Consider the following 19,711-nt stretch of genomic DNA (forward strand, 5'->3'; position numbering starts at 1 on the left):
AAGGACGGAAGGGAATAGCTGGTTGATAAGGGCAACCAACAAGTAGATAAGAAGCGAAGTGTATACCAAGCTTTACGAGGGAATAGCCACAGCGTCTCTATTTCTAGCGACGAACGAGATACAATTACGGTACTGCTATTGTCTATCAATATAGCTCTAATGACTGCCACGATCGTTGCTGTGATGCTGCCTTGCCGTACATCCATCCGTCTACAAAACATAGGCCGACGAATCGGTATTTCTTGGTTTTCGTCGCTTTCCCGTCCCTCCTCTTCAAGGGTTTCTGCGCTCCCTCCGTGTCACCGCCGTTGATAATCGGTCGAAGTACCGCAGGCGACCGACAACCCGCCAAGATGAAGATCTCATCTCCCACAGCTGCTTCGTGAGGCCCCAGCCCTGGCCTGTTGTCGTCGGTACAGAGGAACCGGCACTTCTCCATATTCAGGGCCAGGGCGCGGTAGTGGTACGTCCCGCGCCCCGCGGCGCCCAGCTGCTGGTCCGGCGCGAGGTCGCGGCAGTCGGCCGTCGCGGCGAAGTGGCGGAACCACGACCGGATGTCGCGCAGTTTGGCGGCGGGGAGGGGGCGGCGCTTGTGGAGCCAGTAGCGCCAGATGTCGCGGTCCATGAGGGCGGTGCGCCAGAAGGGGTCGTCGATGTCGTCGTCTACGCTATTAGATGTTGGGCTGTGGTCAGGATTCGGGTGCGGGCGGCGGCGCGCTTCGTAGAGGCACTTCCATTCGGTCACGAGGTCTAGGGTTTGTTGGACTTCTTCTTGATCCACGATTGGCTTCGGCCCGGGGTTCTTGGCGTTGCTGCTCCAGCTGCTTTTGTTCGCGCCGCTCGCGCAGGCGGCCACAGTACCGACGCAAATTCCTCGAACTCTCAGCGCGGGATCCTGCAGGTCCTTCATGAACTTGACCCCCGACGTGTCGTCGTCATACTCCGACCCCGGATACGCGTCGTACAGAGCCCAACGGTCGGCGCCGTCCTGGTCATGACCGAGGCCCCGACTGAGATCGATGGCCCACGTGGGCAAACCCTGCACCTCCGACCTTCGGGTGCCGATGACGCAGCCGAGCTGTCGTAGATGCCCGTCGTTGACGTACAACAGCTTCGTGCACTGCGCGAACAGTGATCCGGCGCTGCGCCCGTACCCGACTTCTTGGAAGTAGGAGTGCCACGCCTGGGGCAACAGGCCCAGGATGCCGAAGAAGTGGTCGCGGGGGTCGGTGGCGCGGCGCCATTGGGTCGAGCTGATGGCTTCGATGATGCTGATGAAGGGGGCGTCGTTATTGTCGCAATTTCCTCCCTTCTGTCCCTTTGCGAGTGGTGAGATGCCGCCAGAGGAATCGGAGGAGGGAGAAAAATGCCGCCGGTGCCCATGGACCTGCTGCGCCGACAACCAATGCCGGTGCGGAAACCTCTGGTACCTCGCCGCCGCCAGGTTACAGACGCGCTTGCAGCAATCCCCGAGCCAATGATCCGAGAAGGCGTGTCCGCCGTTAACGATGCGCGAGAAACGCACGGGCAACGTGCCGATATAAACGACAGCGTCGACGCGCGGCAGCACCGCCTCCTGCAGGGTCCAGACCCGCGACCACCAGGGCCGCGTCAGGAGCCAGCGCGCGCAGTCGAGGGTCAGCGGCCATTTCCGGTTCATGGCGAGGCCGGAGCGGGTGCTGGGGTCGCGGTACAGGAGCGGGAATTCCCAGAGGTGCTTTCCCTAACCAAAGAGTCGAGGATGCTGAGGGTTTCGAAGAGGAGCTCCTCCAGCGGGGCGTCTTCTCCATCATCATAACTGGTGATATCGTGAGCCGGCCTGGGCAGCAGCTTCCCGCCCACGCTCAGGAATCGATCCTTCTGCGCGGCGCAGTACCTCTCCGCCTCATCCCACATCCGCGCCGTCATCCGCGACGTCGGCACGTACGCCGTCGCCTCCTCATCGGCCTCCTGCACCGCCGTGACAATGCCATCCTGCCACGAGTCCGCGAAGTGCCCGAACCAGATCGCGGCCTTGGAAGCTTGCCGGTAGATGCGCGCCATGAGGCCGACCTGGTGGCTCTTCTCCGCGACGCTGGTCTGGTCGATGCAGATGGCGTCGGCCCAGACGACGCGCTCGGCGTTGGGGAGGCGCAGGCAGCGCAGGAACTCGGCGAGGTTGCGCGTCGCGGCGAAGGGGACGCCGGAGACGGTTATGGGTTCCGTCTTGGAGGGGTCGCCCCAGACGTAGGAGAGGGTCTCGAAGTTGGTGTTTGAGGAGTTGTTAGAGGAGCAGAAGGGGTCCAGTGAGACCACGTGGAGGTCGACGAGGATGGGGTCTGGGGTCCGGCCGCGGCGCAGTGTCAGGAGGCGGATTTGGGACTTGGTAGGATCCAGAGGGGTCTCTAGCCAGGGTCGCCGTGAGAGCTGGACTGCTTCTGAATCATTGCCGGGGATGATGGTATCCATTGCTGGAAGTACCGCAGTCTGTGGCCGTCTGGTGCCTACGCCCCCGCCACTTTGCCTATCGCGATGAAAATTTGAAATACCAAGAAGCGAGCAAAGGAGCAATCATCATCCCACTTCAGGTATTAAATAGCCAGCCTCGGCTGCAGCAGCTTCTAGTAGTGAATCTTGGCAGCTGAAACGTTCTTGTGCAAGCCCATCTTTTCGCATGCTTCCACGCGATTGGTTGCAACCGGTATTTGCCTGCAGCTGTAGGCACCAGCGCAAGGCATAGCCACCGCCATAGCGCTAGGAGCGGCAGGACGCACAAATGCCGAATCGGTTTCGCTGTCCAATCCTCCCACCTTCTTACGTGAGCCTTCTATCGAAGATGCGCCCACTCAATGGCAGACCATGCCGGTACACTGAGTTCTTGAGCGAAAGTGGGCAAGTCCTATTCTGCCGTTCTTGCCTACACGTAGCACAAAGCCTGAGGAAGAGATCTCGTATGGCTGCGCTGTGGTTACATGGAGGATTCTAGGGGTAGGGGGAATGGATACGGTGGTTATATGGATACATGTATGGATACCTATATAGTCAAATATTTACATCCAAATCCTGCGTTTAAGAATGCGTGGCTGATTGCTAAGGCCCGGCTAAAGAAGACCACGCGGACCGAGATTGGGTTGTTCCGCCACGCCTTCGAACACACTTGCTATAGACGGAACTTCTCGTAGATATCCAAGAGAACCGGCCTGCTGGCTGGCTAAGTTACATGTTCCTTTCCGCTTCAAGCGGATATCTGTTGCGGCAAAGGGGCGGGGTAGCGGAAAAGGGGTGACAAAACAGTGCGGATCTATATCTATTCGCTGTGAGATAACTGCCGAGCAGCACTCTCTATCTGTATACAAAGGGACGCATCCTGACACATCATGACAAGTGCCGAGTATGTTTACACCGCCATTCCACGGGGCGAATATATCGGGCTGCTTGAGCTGAGCCCAGGCGAGCCACCCGACGTGATCAGTGTATCCCTACAGGTCGCCCCCCTTCGTAATTGTGCACCGTATACAGCACTATCCTATGTCTGGGGCACCTCAAACACCAGTATGAACATTATCTGCAATGGCGCACCTTTGACGATACAAAGTAGCCTACACAGTGCCCTCCTCGCACTGCGTGATAGATCCGCTCAAAAGCTGGTCTGGGCGGATGCAATATGTATCAACCAGAGGGGCGATGTTAGAGAGAAGAACCACCAAGTCGCTCTAATGGGCCAAATCTACTCGCTGGCTACAGGAGTCATTATCTGGCTTGGTTCAGATCAGGGGGGTATCGCCGGTGGTGCTTTCGACCTTGCCAAACAGATTGCGACGCACACCTATCCGCGGTTCCGGCCAAAGCAACTTGAAATACCGTCTCGGAGAGAGATCTCGAACGATCTGGAGTGGTTTGGACTGGTGGAGTATGCTGACCCAGAGGGGCTTTCACAACTCAGCGCCATCGAACGGGAACTTTGGGAGAACCTGTCCAGGGTCTTCAGTTCGCCTTGGTTTACGAGAGTCTGGGTCATCCAGGAAGCTGGGTTGGCAACCGATGCGACGGTGCTATGCGGCACAAGAACGATCCCATGGCAACAACTTGCCGACGTCGCCGGCTGCATTGACGATAGAGCATCCGCGTTTGCGGAGCACTTCGATATGACCGAGGGTTTGCAGCGATGTGTCGACCTCTACTGGCTCTTCTCTCCGAGCGGCCGTCGCCGGTCGCTCGTTGAGACTCTGGGAGAAGCCAGGTGCTTCAATACAACCAACATGCTTGACAAAGTGTATGCCTTGTTGTCGCACCCCTCTGCTTTCACGACGAGCGGCGCCCTTTTGATGGATCCCGACTACGGCTTGTCGCAAGACGAAATGAGCGCCAGGATTGCCATGAGCGTTCTTCGGGAATGCAACTCACTGCAGCTCCTTTCCGCGGTCCACCACAACGACGCTCAGGGCGTCGACACCGACCCTCTCCCATCCTTCGCCCCGCGGTGGCACGAGCCGCCCGCGGCGAATATGCTCTGGGCTGGGATCAGAGGCAGGACCTTCAAGGCCTCTCTGGTACACCCCGCAAGGTACAGGATCTTTGAGCCGCAGCGGTCCCTTGTCGTCACAGGAATCCAGTTCGACATCGTCTCAGACATTGGCCCACAGATGGACAGACATATGTGGCGTGGCGAGGATCCCGAGCGTCGAGGTCTTGTGGAATGCCTCGCAGGCCTCCTAGCCAGCCACGAAGATGTGACTAGCGTTCGGTACCCGCCAGGCCAGAGGCGGACCGAGGCCTTTGTTATGACAATGACGTGCGGGATGTTTATGGGCGAGATGGCAGACTTTGAAGCTTATGCTCGTAGATGCGGATTTCGTCCGGCCCATTCACCTGCGTCTCAGCCTGTTCTCTCCGAGTCGCCACGACGGCAGGACGTTGCAGGCGAAGAGGCCCGTTTCATTGACGCAGGAGGGATATGGAGTCCATATCGAAAGCCTTTCGTCACGAGGCAAGGACACATCGGACTGGGACCCAAGGCCGTGGACCAAGGCGACATCGTATGCGTACTATTTGGTTGCATGGTGCCATTCATTCTCAGGAAGGGTTCAGGTAGTAGGTACAGGCTGGTAGGAGAGTGTTATGTGCCTGGGATTACGAAAGGGGAAGTTATCGAAGCTTGGGAAACAGGAGAATTGACCGAGGAAGAATTCACTATTCATTGAATGTCGTAGACTAGTAACTTTATACTAATCATCATCACCACCAGCAGAGAACTGAATAGGTTTAAGAGTGGATCATAGGACCTAGATCAATACGGCGCAACGGCTTCAACATGGTAGTGTGATATTTAGGCCGAATTAACAAAAGGATTTTAATCCATGCCGTACCCCTTATTCCCTACCGCCGATTCTCTTCACATGAACATTGACCTTATAGTCAGTGTAAATAAGGCTGCTACCTGCGTCTCGTTCCCAAACAAACCCCTCCGGATCCAGGAGCTCAAAGTCGTACCTCCACAGCAAACTCGCCACAATGAGCCGAATGCTCTGCTGCGCCATGTGCCGGCCAATACACGCCCTGCTCCCAATCAGAAAAGGGCGGTAAGCGGCCGGGTTGTCGGCGTGGAACTCGGCGCTCTTTTTCCGCACCGTCTAACCACCTTTCCGGGCGGAAGGCAGCGGGGTCGGCAAAGTGCTCCGGCGACCGCTGGATCGTGTACAGGTCGGCCGAGACGATGGTGCCGGCGGGGATGTAGAGCCCCGCTATGGTGCCCTCGGGCGCGGTGCGCTGCGCCGTCTTGCCGTTGGCAGGGGGAGCAGACGCAAGGTCTCGCGGACGCAGGCGTTGAGGAAGGGGAGGCGGGCAAGCCGTTCCCCGGTGATGTCGTCTTCACTGGCGAGGCTGGAGCGGACTTCGACACAGAGCCGGCGATAGGCATCGGGATAGCGCAGAACGTGGTAAAACGTGGCGGCCAATGTTGTAGCCGTAGTCTGGTAGCCGGCCAGTCTTGGTGTGCCTGCCTGTCAGTAAAAGCTCTGTGTTTGGGCAGGTGGTCAGATTGCTAACGTCAGGCCCATGGCGTTGCTGAAGAAGGCATCCGCGTCGAGTGTCAGGCCTTGCTTCTCGCTGCCCATGATGGCGGTGAGAAAGTCCTCTCTGCCGTCTTGCCGTTCGATGCAGCTGTGGGAAAGTCAGCGGGAGTACCGGTATGAAAAGCACGGGATGCATACTTACTCGCGTAGTTTGGTCGACGGTACAAGCTTGGAGAGCTGCGAGGACGGTGTTACTGCTGTGACAAGTCCCCTGGCGAGCTGCAGCGCTTGCGCGATTCCGGGCATTGTGAGGCAGAAGCTCAGCGCTTCGATCATGGGCATAGATGCTTTACCGCGTTTCTTCAAGGCCTCGTACGTTGCTGACCTCAGGTTAGCTCTCTGTCGTTTTAAACAGGCCCCTTCGCGACTCACGGCGCTTTCCGGACATGAGCGGCTCCCCGAAAGCCAGGTCCCCAATGATTTCCCAGAACATCGTTTCCAGCGTGTCCGCGAGATCCATCACACTTCCCCTTTCTACATTCTCGTCCATCTCGGAAATGGCCATATCGATATGGAGCTTCTGGATAGGCTCCTGCTTTGCACGCGCTTGAGGCGTGAATGCTTGCTCAATCACTTTGTGCAGTCTCCTGTGGAGTGCCGGATCCGGTATGGTGATGAGGGTGGGCGCGTTTAGAACCAGGTCCGAGAAGAGCGTCAGGAAGGTCCCATCCTTGGAGAACCGGCCGTCCTCTTGCTTTGCGTAGATTGTGGTCTCGGCCTCCAGGGAGGCAAATGATACTTCATTGGGGCCAATCCGTACCGCAGGTCCTAGGACTGTGTCAGTTGCGTTTCTCGGAAACGTCATGGCATGGACGACCATCTTACCATATTTCTGGTGGAGTGCCTGTAATTCCGAGTTGAAACGCAGGCGGTACAACGCCCTCATAATCCATAGCTGGGGATTGTTAGGAACAAGTTACTTAACGAGGCTTTTGTATGAAAACGCACCGGAGAGAATTTGGCCAGAAATGGCCCGGGCACATGGGATATTGGGTGGAAGAAGCAGCCATATACCACTACTGCTGCCGTAGCGAGGACAAACTTTGATTATTAGATAGATCAGAGAATATAGGCAACCCTAAAGACCGAATGACACAACTTACGATGCCCAATATAATGCCGACTTGCTGTCCCCAGCTCCAAGCTGGTAACAGAGACAGTACTGCCATGATAGGTGTCGGTTTTGGCGATTAGTGAAACAGTAATAGAAGGGGAGATGAACAGTCAATCGCTGTACCAGTATCACGGGGAAACAAGAAGAACATCAACGTCAAATTGGTACCATAGTCAATATCGCACGATTCTGGCGGTTGCAAGTCCCCCCTGGGGCCTGGTCCGCATGGTGAAAATACAGTGCAGAATGACATGCATGCGTGCAGGACACTATTTGGGCTCCTTATCGCGCCCAAAGGCTCGGGCGTGAGACAAGTTGGTGTATCGTTGCGCAGCATCTGCAGTCTGGTACCGAAGGACGTAGTGCTTAGTCGGAGTCCAGGCTTCAGTAGTTGAAGTCGGGTCCAGTTCCCGTGCTTACTGCGGGGGGATGGCGGACGAACAAGCCGCCAACGTCGGCGTTTGTCATGCAGTCATGTCTTAGGTTACATCTTTCCCATCCGGTGTAACGCCCCGCAGATGGTGTGCGAGCTGTCAAAGGCCTAGAATCCTTCCAAGTATGACTGCAGACGCCCAAGAAGCTACGTGCCGAGGCGAATTAGTTCGTCAACATGCAAGGCCTAGACCACGACATTTACCACGTCATCACCCGTCAGGCCAAGACCTGGCAACATCAGGCTAGGGCAGTGACGTATCACTGTGATGCCATGTTCTCTGAAAATATTCACGTGGCCGAGGTTTTTTTCACAAGTGCTCTTCTTGCTTGTATTATGTAACACAGCATGTGGAGGGCAAGGGGTACCAATTACACGACCTTGAACCACCCAGGGACTAGCTCCCTAAACAGCCCATCGGCATCGTACATGTTCTGGACCTTCTTCAGGAACTCGACATTGTCTACCCCATAACTCGCAATTGGATCCTGGTCTTCGGCTGCGTAGTTCATGTACTTGAACGGGTGATAGAGCCCTCTCTCCTTGGCGGCTGCTATGGACTGCTCCAGCACAGCCTTGATCCCGGCAATGACGCTCCCATCATCGGATTCGTGGGACCACTCCCATCCAAAAGAGCAGACTTTGGTAGAAGTGATGCCGTCAGCAACGGCCTGATTATGGTGGGGGGGAAGATATTACTCACTCATTAGTGGCCCCTCCTCCTCATCGAGGCCCATCACGTTCCCACCGCGCTTTGCCTGTTCCTTGAGGATGCTTCGTGTTAGTGGTTGGATTCCCAACATTGGCGCAAACCCTTCATCCCTGTCCAAACCGTTCCCTAACGCTTTTTTGACCTGCTCCACGTAAAAGCCCCCATCTGCTGTAACAGCTTTTGATCAACCATGAATGTCGCCGTCGTGAATCTGCTACGCCGTCCCGGCGGCTCGGACTGGTTGAGCTCGTTGGCAAGGTCTGTCAGCGACGTCACCCGCGCGGTGCTGGCAATCTTGTTGGCCCCGTACCTCTCGGGATCATCCCGGAACTGGGCAAAGGTAGGAGGCTCCTCCCGACCGAGCGTGTCGTACTGTCCCACGGCCCAGGCGAAGCTGCCTTGCATGTATCCCAGGCCCGCAAAGAGTGACACGTGCGGGTCGGACGGTGCCTCGTGGGCAAACTTGACAAACGCCCCCGTGATGGTGGAGGTAACCGAGGGCAGCAGCGGCCACACGTGCAGACCTCCCCATATCGGACCTTGGGGAAACATGTCCAGGTCAAATCGTGTGATAACACCAAAGTTGTTGCCGCCGCCCCGAAGGGCGCGGTACAGGTCCGTATGGGTGGATTGCGACACGTTGATGACGCTGCCGTTCGCAAGCACAACCTGTGGTACACGAAGGCGTTAGAACACAGGCATGATGGTATGGTGTCGTATCGACATCGGTGAGTACCTCGTAGTTGCGAACGTTATCACAAGCCCAGCCGTGCAAGCCGGAGAAGTGGCTTAGCCCCCCGCCCAGCAACAGTCCCCCTACTCCCACGTCCCTCAGCCGGCCGCCCACGACCGTCCGGTTGGTTTTCTCGAGTTCCGCATATACGTCGCCCCATTTGGCGCCGGCGCCCACCCGAGCCACTCCGGTGCTCTCGTCCACCACAACGTCGCCGAGGCCGGCCATGTTCACCGTGATGCCGCCGTCGATGTTGCTCGCCCCCGGGATATCGGAATGTCCTCCGCCCCGTATGGCGAAAGGGCACCCGGTAGTCCGCGCCGTCCCCACCACGGCGGCGATCTCCTCGGCGGACCGGGCGTAGACAAGACAGGCCGGCCTGGCGGATTGCTGCTGCTGCGCCCAAAAGAGCAGTTTGCCATCGCCCTCCGACACTCGAAGAGACTCCTGACTGAATGGTGCAACATAGGTGCCAAGTGGTGTCACCGACATTCCTTGGCTAGATAGAGCGGTACACTACGCATGTTAGATGGCCCCTTTCTTTGTGTCCGGGCTACATCGTGGTGATACGTACTGCGCTATTGCATGCGGCATAGTCTGCTTCCAGAGCCTGGCTTCGTCCAATACAGGCACAGAGAGCGCCGGGCCAGATCAGGTGCCATGATTGTCGCATTTTGCTTCAATTACAATGGATCGCACACAATGTTTGCGTTTGACAATCACGTCTGGTACGTGGTTACTGTAGTGCAGCGTGAAAGGCTACCCGTACGAACCACGTCAAGTCCTCGTTTATCTTCCGGGGCCAACACCTGAGGTCTCACATGCAAACAGGTTTGCCTTGGGGCCAGGTAATCCCCCGAGGGCGAGATATGCCAGTCGGGTACATCCGGACTACGCCCACGTAAGGCGGACCCGGCATTGCTGACCGCATACGTGGGATTCGTATGTGACCCTGCGAGTATCGTGTATACTCGGTGTCTAGGCACCCGGGCGATCGGCTGTCTGACTATTGATCTTGGCCGCAGATGCGGCGGCTGATGTGAGAGCCGTCATGGCTGGGCCCGGGAGTGCTTTCGACTGATAAGACACTACCCTCCACCAATGTAATGCCTGCCAATCTTCTCTTGCGTAAGCTAGTAAACCCATGAAGGATCATTACCCAACCAATCTTGGCTTCGGGCTTGGCAGGAGGTTGGTGGAGGGCTGCACGTAATCTGACACAACTAGAGAGTACTGCTTACAAGTATGCTGGCTTTTGGGACAGGTTCTCACCCGGTGTTAGCCCCTGATTGGGCATGCCGGATAGCATGCTTGGTAAAATCTGCATTCATGTACGCCAACAAATCAAGTAACTACAGCACTACAGAGTAACCCGCGCCAATGAGATAACCTCGCCTATTGGACCCTAGCAATCCCCTTAACACTGAGCTTCGCAAGGCACAGCCGCAGCATCGGATTCGCCTCCCCCGCCGCCCGCTCCAGCCGCCCAATCTCCCCCTCGAGCTCGCGCTCCAGGTCCCGCAAGCACTCCAGGGTCTTGTCGAACGCCCCGCTCTTCTTCAGGCACGCCGTCAGGTGCGCCTTGCACTCCTTGGACAGCGGCGGGGACGACCCGTTGCTCGAGGTCGAGGTGGGCCGCTGCCGGAACACGCCCAGGATGTGGCCCCGGTACTCCGGGTGGTGCGCGAGGCAGTAGACGACGGGGTACGAGAACTTGCCCTCATCGAGGTCCTCGCAGAGGCCCTTTTGCGCGGCGTAGTCGCCGAAGTTCATGTAGTCGTCGCGGATCTGGAAGAAGCGGCCGAAGAGGAGGGTGAGACGCTCAAAGTCCAGGGGTGACGGCGGCGTCATCGGTGGCGTTTGTGTCGTAGTAGTAGTAGATGCTGCGGCGCCGCTCTCGGCCTGCAGCATCCGCAGCAGCATCCGGAACATGCCGCCCGTCTTGTGATCGACCATGTTGACGTACTCGGCCTCGCCCGGGCAGACCAGGTTGTGCTTCCAGTACAGGTCCCAGCTCTGGCCGAGGTAGAGGCCCTCGAGCTCCTCGAGCACCGCCGTCAGGGCCGCGGGGCTCAGGCCGTGCGCGACTTGGCCCACGGCGCGGACGAACATGAAGGTCGCGCTGTTGATGGACTGGGCCGGCCCGAAGATGACGTGGGCGGCCGGCAGGCCCCGGCGCAGAGGGGAGTTGTCCTGGAGATCGTCCAGAATGAGGGATGCGTTGTGCAGGGTGTTGACTACGGAGGTGATGCGCTGGATTGCGGCCGGGGGGACGTGGAGCCAGGTGTTGAGGGCGTCGATGAGGGCGCCTCGGACGCCTTTGGAGGGCATGCTGGAGATGTAGTCTGCGGGCGCGTCCAGGGCAAGACTTGAGGGCTCGTAGAGCGGGCAACTGGAAACGTCGTAGTGGTCAAGACTGCTGCTGTTGCTGTGGTCAGATACGTTGGCGTATGAGTTCTTCCTCTTCTTTGTCGGTGCATCGTCTTCTGTGCTCGGCGAAAATGCCCTTTTGGTTCCGTTGCCAATGGTGCCGTTGACACCATTGGCGCCGTGATTGGTCTTGGTGCCATTGGTGCTGATGGCATTATCAGTACCATTGGTGCCGTTGGCAAGAGTCTTGTTCTTCCACGCATTCTGCCTCGGGCAAGCGGAGCACCAGTAGTGATTCCCCGACACGGCCAAGCCGGCGCAATCAATCCACCTCCTCAGTTTCACAGGCGTATCTGGCTGGGCCCTGTATAGTTCATCACGGCGCTGGCAAAAGTCGCTCTCGGACTTGATGATTCTTCGTTTGACTTCGTCCTTGGCGGCCTCGGGTGAAAGACCTTCGGTTCTGATAAACAATTCAACGGCACTCACAATCCGCTGTGAATGTCCGGACTCCAGTTCTCTGCATTCTCGCTCCCAGCTGAAGTAATCGTTGGCCAACAGAAGGCCTTCAGTGGCTGCATCAATCATAGGCTGCGCGAGCTTGCCGTCGGCCTCGGAGAGGGATATCGCAAGGCTGAACTGGAGCATAGGCCAGAAGACACTGTATTATGGTCAGCCTGGGAAGATGGAGAAGCGCTCGCTTTACTCACAGCATTCCACCGTTTTCGCTGCGATACTGCAGGTATTCCGCGATGGTCTGCGCCTCCTTGTCGCTGTTCTTCTCGCTTATCGCCAGCCAGACGTCGCGAAATGCAGCGAGCATGTTCAGACCGAGTTCATGGTCGAGATTGACACACTCAAGAATGCACTGCGAGACGAGCTTCTTGGTCTTCATGGCTCGCGAGTCCGGGGACAGGCTTCGCTCATCATCCGGATCCAAAGCTGCATGAAGTTCGTCGTTCTCGGCCTTAGCATCCTCAATGCTGAGGCCCTCGCCCTTATCTATACACGACTGTTAACCAACTTACACATGATAGGAAAAAGGGTGAGGGCAAATTTACCGTCATGAATCAGGCCCAGGTCGGAGAGGTAGGCCAACACGCCCAGCCGCTCCGGGATAGCCTCCGGGTATATGAGTGAGGACCAATTCCCCACTGGCGAGAAAGAAAAATGCGTTTTCTTCTCCCGGCCATCGCCAATCTCTCTCGCCCAGTCTCTTACAAAGCGGTGGCTTGCTGCGTCCGCTAGGTCATCTCGGGGGTGAATGCGAATGGGAAGCGTGGTGAAACAGCCCGTCCTACTGGCTTCGTCGGCGGGGACAAGCTTCGACTGGTACGACAACGGCTCCATGGCTGGAAGCTTGCTTTCAATACCAAAGTAATAGCAATAGGAATTCGTCGGCAACTGCTTTATTACTTTAAGACAGGTGTCTGACTTGGGTACCTGTGAGGAATTGTTTCAAACTCCCTTTACGTCTATTTCAGGTATCTACATCGATCCAGCCAAGACGGTGATCCATTTCCAAACTTCCGTAGAGGCGAGGGGGGGAGAGTACAGAGCAGGCCGTTCCGAGCCACCTAGATACCTGACATGTCGTGTAAGGCGGTACGTGACGTATCACATGCAACCCGGAGATCCAATAACCCAGACCCGCGCGGCGCTACTGACGCGGTCCCGCCCGTTTCGTGTTGACTGGCCTCAAAGTACCGCTGATGTAAGACTCTGGGCATGGTTGTGCTGACCACCTGCATGCTCACCGTGACGCCGTAAGATAAGAACCGACCAAGATCTTTGCAAGCGGGCCCGAGTTCAATAATAGTAGTGGATCCACCACCCCCTATCAAAGACAGCCAATCGGTGCAACCAATATTCCCACCGAGGACTGACTGTGGCATCTAGTATCCCGCGCCAGCAGGTGTCGTCTGGATAGATCATAAATACGCATACATGCATGTCCGCCGCTCGGGAGTCGGAGTCCGAGGTCGTTACTTGCACTGGTGCTAGGTTGCAAGAGAGCCCGCACCAAGCTTCCCCGGCCTCTGAATTCCTCGTTTCTCTTCACACATTTGTTTGTCAACATGTCCATATCAATCTCGTCTATCGATGTACTCGGCCAGTCTGTGCCGCTGGTATCCCTTATCGCATTCCCCATCATCTATATACTGTACCTCACCGTCTACCGTCTGTATTTGAGTCCCATCGCGCATTTTCCAGGGCCGAGGCTGGCGGCGTGGACGTACTGGTATGAGTTCTGGTACGATGTGGTTGCCGAGCCCGAGTACACCTTCAAGATCGGTCGGTTGCACAAGCAATATGGTGGGTGCCGACCCCGTTCGTCAGGGCTTTGATGAGCCGGTATACTGACAGATTTGCAAGGCCCTATCATCCGCATCAACCCGGATGAAATCCATATTGTAGACCCGGACTTCTATGACACTATCTACGCCGGCAGCGGGCGGAAGCGCGATAAGTGGGATTGGATCACCCGCTCCTTCGGCGTCGACGAGAGCCTGATTGGCACTCTCGGGCACGATGAGCACCGCGTGCGCAGAGCGGCGCTATCGCCGTACTTCTCGAAGCAGAGCGTGCGGGCCTTACAGCCACTTGTTGACCGGAATATGGCCATTCTGCTGGGGCGTCTGCAGGAGTTCGCTACGAGCGGGGCCACAATGAAGCTCGACGATGCTTATGCCGCGTTGACCAACGGTAAGACACGCTCTTCATACCTACAGTAGATCTTGCCTCACTGACTCATGAGTAGATATTGTTGAGTACTACGCCTTTGGAAGGAGCGAGGACCGTCTCCAGGCCCCAGACTTCGACCCCTCCTTCCGAGACGCAATGCTGCAGGGCGGCAAGTCCGGCCACGTGCTGAAGCACTTCCCGTGGCTGATGGACATGCTCCGGAAGCTACCGATCTCGTGGCTGCTCCGACTGAGCCCCGCCATGGGCGCCTACGCGCAGCTCCAGACCAACGTCAAGCAGCAGGTCGCCGAGATCCAGCACGCGCACCAGACGCACTCGTACGAGAAGACGCAGCGCACCATCTTCCACGAGATCCTCAACAGCAAGCTGTCCGACTACGACAAGTCGAGCGACCGCCTCTGGCAGGAGGGCGAGGTCGTCGTCGCCGCGGGCACCATCACGACGGCCTGGGCACTGGGCGTCTCGACGTATTTCACCCTCGCCTCGCCCGCCATCCTAACACAGCTGAAGAAGGAGCTCGAGGCCGCCATCCCGGACCCGGCGCAGCCGCTCAGTCTAGCCGCGCTCGAGCGCCTGCCCTTCCTAACGGGCGTGGTCCAGGAAGGCGTGCGCCTCAGCCACGCCATCTCGCACCGCCTCCACCGCATCTGCCCCGACGAGACCCTCGTCTACAGCGCGGGCGGGCGCGAGTGGCGCATCCCGCCGGGCACGCCCCTGAGCATGACGAGCAACCTGGTGCACCACGACGAGCGCGTGTTCGCGGACTCGCACGCCTTCCGCCCCGAGCGCTGGGTCGAGAACCCGCGGCTGGACCGGTACCTCGTCTCGTTCGGCAAGGGCGGGCGGGCGTGCCTGGGCATGAACCTCGCGTACGCGGAGCTCTATCTGACGCTCGCGGCGCTGTTCCGGGTGTACGGGACCAGCGAGGTGCGCGGCAAGGACGACGTGGGCGCGCTGGAGCTGTTTGAGACGTCGGCGGCGGATTTGGTGATTACGAGCGATACGGTCGTTCCGGTCATGCCGGAGGACTCGAAGGGGCTGCGGGTGAAGGTGCATCGGGTGGTCAAGTAGGTAGACTTCTCCAGTGCTGGCTTCTTCTAGAGGGTTTGGAGTTGCCGACTTACTTAAAGCCGGTCTCATTGCGTTTGCGGACTGCATGAGCTACGATTGGCCCATCGTGTCTAGATTAGCATATCCTGGTAAGCGCGAATAAAACGAGATCCATTATGATAAACAGCCGGGGCGTTGGTACACATCATACCACATAAAAGCAAATGCCCTTTAGATTATATTTCTTTCAGACTCTCCCGGCTCGTGGCTTTAGCCTAGGCTGAGCGGCCGTATCCCCTTTGATTGAGAACAGAAAGGCGCCATGCTGCGACCGGTTCGAGCACATATTATATAATATAACTGAACATGCCAGTTTCGCTCACTAAGTCCGGTCTAGTGACGAGAAGTGTGTTCATATACAACTTCGTTGTTCAGATCTGTGGTGCCTCAGGCCCCTGCAACGTCAGCCGTCCGGGATGCCACCGCCTCCTTCAACCCAGCTGTAACCTCCAGGTACACCTTCCTCGGCACCAACGGACACGCATGGCCCGTAGGCAACTTATCCGACTCCTCCGGCGGCACGGCCCAGTCCGAATGCGGCAGCCAAACATCCGCCCCGGCCTCCAGCAGCAGTCCCACAATCTCGCCGCGCCCGAGCTCCATAGCCAGCTGCGCAGGCCGCCCGCACCGGACCACGGGCGTCTCGGACAGCGGCGAATCCTCGTCATGGTACCGCTCCCGCCGCCGGCGCTCGAGCGCGTGGTACCCGAGGTTCGGATCCGCGCCGTGCGCGAGCAGCGTCCGGACCATGGCCGCGTCGCCGCGCCAGATCCCCAGGACCAGCGGAGCGTAGAAGTGCTCGGCTTGGAGAGGCGGCGGCGGGGGGCTAGACCAGGTCGGCGCTGCCGTGCTCCACGGCCCATTCTAGGGGTGTGAGGTCGATCTCGGGGGACAGGACGGACAAGAACTCCGTGTCGTGTATTTCGTGCGCGGGGGCGAGCCCGAGAATAGCCGCGTTCAAGTCGACGCCATAGGTGACGATCTGCGAGACGACTGTCGCGCCGTATCCTGATTCCAAAGCAGATGCAAGCGCATCTTTCAACTCTCTCTGGCTGGGCTGGTGGCTTTCCAGAGGAGGTGGACCGTCCGAGGGACTCATGGCACCCGTGGCCGTAGCATCCAGGGCGTTCGGAAAAGCTGGACGAATCTCATCGGTGTTCCGATTATGGAAATGAAAAGTTCGATGCCTCGAGTTCCATCTATGTCCCAGTCCCCGTCCTCAGCTGGGCACAAAGCTGGCTTCGATACATCATCTTCTTCGACCGCATTTCTGAGGCGGCCTATCTCGCGCCAATCCTCACAGCCGGCGAAGAGCCGGAACTCTTCCAGTGGGCTGCTCAGTACGAGGTACTCGGTGACATGAGCCAGCTGTGTAGGTTTTCATGGCGTAGTGCCGACCTAGCCATCTGTCAGGCGCCGTTTTCTTTTCGACGTGAAAAAGCTCGCCACTGCCATATTCCTCTCGGACACTCCAGGATTTGTCTTCCAAGGGCAGTGGTTCATGCTCGAGCCAGCGAATCCCCAGTTGTATCCCCGCAACGCCACCATCAAGCTCGACCCTTCTTCGTATACCCTTCTGATGAGAACGCCATCTCTCGGCAGAAGGGTTCAATCTGATGGACCCTAGCAGCTCATGCCGAGGTGGTCCGGTAGCATTCGGGGAGCTCCTCACAAACAGGCTCAGGCTGACTTCGGAGTAGGGGGAAGAGGAGGGGCCAATGTCGAAACTGTGCAGTCCCTTATTGGCCCAGCCAGCCCAGCCCTTGTCGGTCCAACACCATGCTTCGGTTGCCAACTGGACGTTCTCGTACTCGATAATGGCATACGGTATCCATCGCTTGGGCCCATCGGCATATGAAATAGGAACCTCTAGCGTTCCTGGGGGCACCCTTTCGCTGTTTACAGGCAGCGTAAGATGTGGACAATCAGGTGTTGATCCTATATTGGACTGTTAGCTTTTCAATCGTGTACATGGTTTGGGTAAAAGGCATGCCTTTATCTTGTTCCAGGTTGTCAGGTTGCGAGGGAACAGGTTCTGCGGATTGGTGTTGATAGGTAGAGAGAACCAAAGTTTTGGGTAAGGAAGAAGGACGGTGGATGTATGGTGGATTTGGGAAACGCCCCGGTACTTGTAGATATACCCGAAGTGCTCATGCAACCTCTGGAGGAGGCTGGGGCGTTTAACAGGCCTGGCACGATGAGGGGGTCGTCGCCACTGAAGGCATGTCCGTTATGGTACTCGTAGCACCCCAGGTCATCGGCACATAGCTTGGGTGTGTTAATCTCTGATCTTCAGGGTCATCGGGGTCGTCGGGGTTCCCGTTCCCGCTGCTACCCCCATGGGGATTACCAAAAACTCCAGGCGGGCAGAATGGACAAGCAGAGTCGCAGAAGAGTATGCCTGAGTAAGTACTGTCAGTAGTGTATAGGAATCTCACGTACCAGGATGTGCTTACAGCTTGTACCACAACCCCAAACTGGAATAGCCGTTGTCGTCACTGAGTGCAGTTTTGCGTTGTCCGTAATTAAGGCGAATGTAGGAAGAATAGCCCTGGCATTGAGCCGGGTCGATGCGTATTTGGTAGCCCCAGATGGCACGCCCGCCCCAGGAGCTGCGTCGAGCTGCAGTGCCTGGGTGCAGGACTCTTACGCACTCACATGTGACAAGATCACCGCGACGTTGGGCGTGAGTCTGGATCAATTCAAACCATGGGTAAGAAGTCCCTACTCGCTGTATGATGAGAAGCCCACGATATTAACTCAACCATATCAGAACCCCAGCGTTGCTCAATTAGGCCCAGGCTGCAACATGATCAAGAACATGTCCTACTGTGTCGAGGTCAACTTCATCAAGTCAACTCCCACCACAACATTCAGTCGACCACAGGAGACCACTACTAGCAAGCCCACGTCGACCTCGGCCGGGACCGGCATGGTGGGCAGCTGCACCGCGTTCCACCTGGTCGTGTCGGGCGACGGGTGCTACGACATCGCCGTCAGCGCCGGCGTTTCGCTCGACGACTTTTACTCGTGGAACCCCTCGGTGGGCAGCGATTGTGGATCATTATGGGGAGGTTTCAACGTATGTACCGCAGTATTGTAGGGATATATAGTCCGGCGTCGCGGTCTTGGCGTGTGTTTGGTTGAGCCTGGCCGGTGATAGACATAACGTTGTAGTGCTAAAGAGGCAACAGATCTCCCACTGCCCACTGTTCTATCTATCGAGATACATGCCTATATTGGATGCGGGGGGCACGGGCTACTTGCATATATTTCCGTCATGGGGCCGTGACAAGATTTAGATCTATATACATACCAACCGCCGATTACAGCCAGTGGCGACTGCTAAGTGGGGCATTGACTAGAAGCCGTTGGCCTTATTATACTCATCAACCACTTCCCTCGTAGCCGTCACAATCTCGACGCAGCCGGGCGAGTCGGAGTGACAGCACACCGAAATGGCGTAGTCCTTGGTCGGCAGCGGAACCACCTTACCCGAAACCGATGAAGTAACAGCCGAGTCCTCCAGCTGCTGCCGCACATGCCTCTTCACATCCTCCCTCTTCCACGGCTTCTTGACCCGATCAATAACCAGCCTGCCCTCGTCATCATACTTCACATCCCCATACAGCTCCGCGACGAACTCGAGCCCCATCTCCGCGGCCACCGTCTCCTGGCACGTCCCCGCCAGCCCGAACACTTTGACCCCCGGCGGCAACCCCGCGTACACGGCCCGACACACGTCGGCGTCCCGGCACATCATCCCGTACAGGATCCCGTGCGGCTTGACGTGGTGCAGCTCCGCGCCCTCGGCGGCGAGGAAGCCCCGCAGCGCGCCGACTTGGTAGATGACGTTGGCCGTGTGCTCCTCGGGGCTCAGCTTCATCTCGCGCCGGCCGAAGCCCTGCACGTCGGGCAGGCCCGGGTGGGCGCCGATTTTGATGCCGCGCTCCTTGCAGGCGCGGACGGCTTGCTGCATGTGGAGGGGGTCGCCGGCGCTGGTTCGTTGTGTGTTAGTTTCGGAGGGTTTTAACGTGCTAGGGGTGATATGTCATGTTGGGTTGCCTCGGGACGTACTGGAAACCACAGGCCACGTTGGCGTGGTCGATCATGGGGATGAGGAGCTCGTCCGGCCCGCAGCTGTAATTGCCGTACCCTCTCCGAGGTCAACGTTGATGTAGGCTTTGCGCGGCGGCATTATGGGCGGATATGTGTTGGACGTGGGAGAAAATAGGGGAAAGGTGGTTAGATTTGGCATTCCTCGGACCCGGATCACTTGAGAAGGTCGAAATAGGGTTACCGTACCTCGCCGTAATCTAGGGCCAGGGGCACTTGGAGATGGGGTTGGTATTGATTGGGGCGGTCTCCAAATCTTTTGACCCTTTATGGCCCATGTCGTCACTTGCCAGCTCACTTGACTGGTTTGTTTACTCCAACTGGAACTTTATCACGCGTGCAGCTGCCTATCTCGGCATATATGCGG

At 57.5% G+C, this 19,711-nt stretch overlaps 10 protein-coding genes across 10 annotated transcripts; 3 read left to right on the top strand and 7 right to left on the bottom strand.

Moving 5' to 3' along the window:
• Positions 1-145: 145 nt before the first annotated feature.
• On the bottom strand, positions 146-1,660 carry PG986_014722 (uncharacterized protein; the record flags this gene model as incomplete). Its single annotated transcript, XM_066850944.1, has 1 exon — positions 146-1,660. One exon carries the CDS (start codon positions 1,658-1,660, stop codon positions 146-148), a length of 1,515 nt encoding a protein of 504 aa, XP_066693182.1.
• A 1,696-nt stretch (positions 1,661-3,356) lies between these two features.
• Positions 3,357-5,180, top strand: PG986_014723 (uncharacterized protein; the record flags this gene model as incomplete). Its single annotated transcript, XM_066850945.1, has 2 exons — positions 3,357-3,573; positions 3,853-5,180. 2 exons carry the CDS (start codon positions 3,357-3,359, stop codon positions 5,178-5,180), a joined length of 1,545 nt encoding a protein of 514 aa, XP_066693183.1.
• Positions 5,181-5,204: 24 nt separating this feature from the next.
• Positions 5,205-7,219, bottom strand: PG986_014724 (uncharacterized protein; the record flags this gene model as incomplete). Its single annotated transcript, XM_066850946.1, has 9 exons — positions 5,205-5,231; positions 5,470-5,745; positions 5,796-5,964; positions 6,025-6,138; positions 6,193-6,370; positions 6,423-6,818; positions 6,876-6,945; positions 6,999-7,091; positions 7,154-7,219. The coding sequence occupies 9 exons, from the start codon at positions 7,217-7,219 to the stop codon at positions 5,205-5,207; spliced, it is 1,389 nt and encodes a 462-aa protein (XP_066693184.1).
• A 749-nt stretch (positions 7,220-7,968) lies between these two features.
• On the bottom strand, positions 7,969-9,715 carry PG986_014725 (FAD binding domain protein; the record flags this gene model as incomplete). The annotated part of the gene is made up of 5 exons (XM_066850947.1): positions 7,969-8,237; positions 8,301-8,477; positions 8,528-8,978; positions 9,046-9,558; positions 9,617-9,715. The coding sequence occupies 5 exons, from the start codon at positions 9,713-9,715 to the stop codon at positions 7,969-7,971; spliced, it is 1,509 nt and encodes a 502-aa protein (XP_066693185.1).
• Positions 9,716-10,437: 722 nt separating this feature from the next.
• Positions 10,438-12,762, bottom strand: PG986_014726 (uncharacterized protein; the record flags this gene model as incomplete). Its single annotated transcript, XM_066850948.1, has 3 exons — positions 10,438-12,073; positions 12,123-12,414; positions 12,474-12,762. 3 exons carry the CDS (start codon positions 12,760-12,762, stop codon positions 10,438-10,440), a joined length of 2,217 nt encoding a protein of 738 aa, XP_066693186.1.
• Positions 12,763-13,490: 728 nt separating this feature from the next.
• Positions 13,491-15,189, top strand: PG986_014727 (uncharacterized protein; the record flags this gene model as incomplete). Its single annotated transcript, XM_066850949.1, has 3 exons — positions 13,491-13,728; positions 13,789-14,118; positions 14,174-15,189. The coding sequence occupies 3 exons, from the start codon at positions 13,491-13,493 to the stop codon at positions 15,187-15,189; spliced, it is 1,584 nt and encodes a 527-aa protein (XP_066693187.1).
• Positions 15,190-15,615: 426 nt separating this feature from the next.
• Positions 15,616-15,978, bottom strand: PG986_014728 (kinase-like protein; the record flags this gene model as incomplete). Its single annotated transcript, XM_066850950.1, has 1 exon — positions 15,616-15,978. The coding sequence occupies one exon, from the start codon at positions 15,976-15,978 to the stop codon at positions 15,616-15,618; it is 363 nt and encodes a 120-aa protein (XP_066693188.1).
• A 76-nt stretch (positions 15,979-16,054) lies between these two features.
• On the bottom strand, positions 16,055-17,569 carry PG986_014729 (uncharacterized protein; the record flags this gene model as incomplete). The annotated part of the gene is made up of 4 exons (XM_066850951.1): positions 16,055-16,365; positions 16,588-17,166; positions 17,370-17,496; positions 17,564-17,569. 4 exons carry the CDS (start codon positions 17,567-17,569, stop codon positions 16,055-16,057), a joined length of 1,023 nt encoding a protein of 340 aa, XP_066693189.1.
• A 468-nt stretch (positions 17,570-18,037) lies between these two features.
• PG986_014730 (uncharacterized protein) lies at positions 18,038-18,331 on the top strand (the record flags this gene model as incomplete). The annotated part of the gene is made up of 1 exon (XM_066850952.1): positions 18,038-18,331. The coding sequence occupies one exon, from the start codon at positions 18,038-18,040 to the stop codon at positions 18,329-18,331; it is 294 nt and encodes a 97-aa protein (XP_066693190.1).
• Positions 18,332-18,589: 258 nt separating this feature from the next.
• PG986_014731 (uncharacterized protein) lies at positions 18,590-19,426 on the bottom strand (the record flags this gene model as incomplete). Its single annotated transcript, XM_066850953.1, has 3 exons — positions 18,590-19,226; positions 19,306-19,352; positions 19,400-19,426. The coding sequence occupies 3 exons, from the start codon at positions 19,424-19,426 to the stop codon at positions 18,590-18,592; spliced, it is 711 nt and encodes a 236-aa protein (XP_066693191.1).
• Positions 19,427-19,711: the final 285 nt, after the last annotated feature.

Source organism: Apiospora aurea (assembly GCF_038362705.1).
Source record: "Apiospora aurea strain CBS 24483 chromosome Unknown utg000010l_segment0_segment0, whole genome shotgun sequence".
In the NCBI taxonomy this organism is placed as follows: Eukaryota; Fungi; Ascomycota; class Sordariomycetes; order Amphisphaeriales; family Apiosporaceae; genus Apiospora; species Apiospora aurea.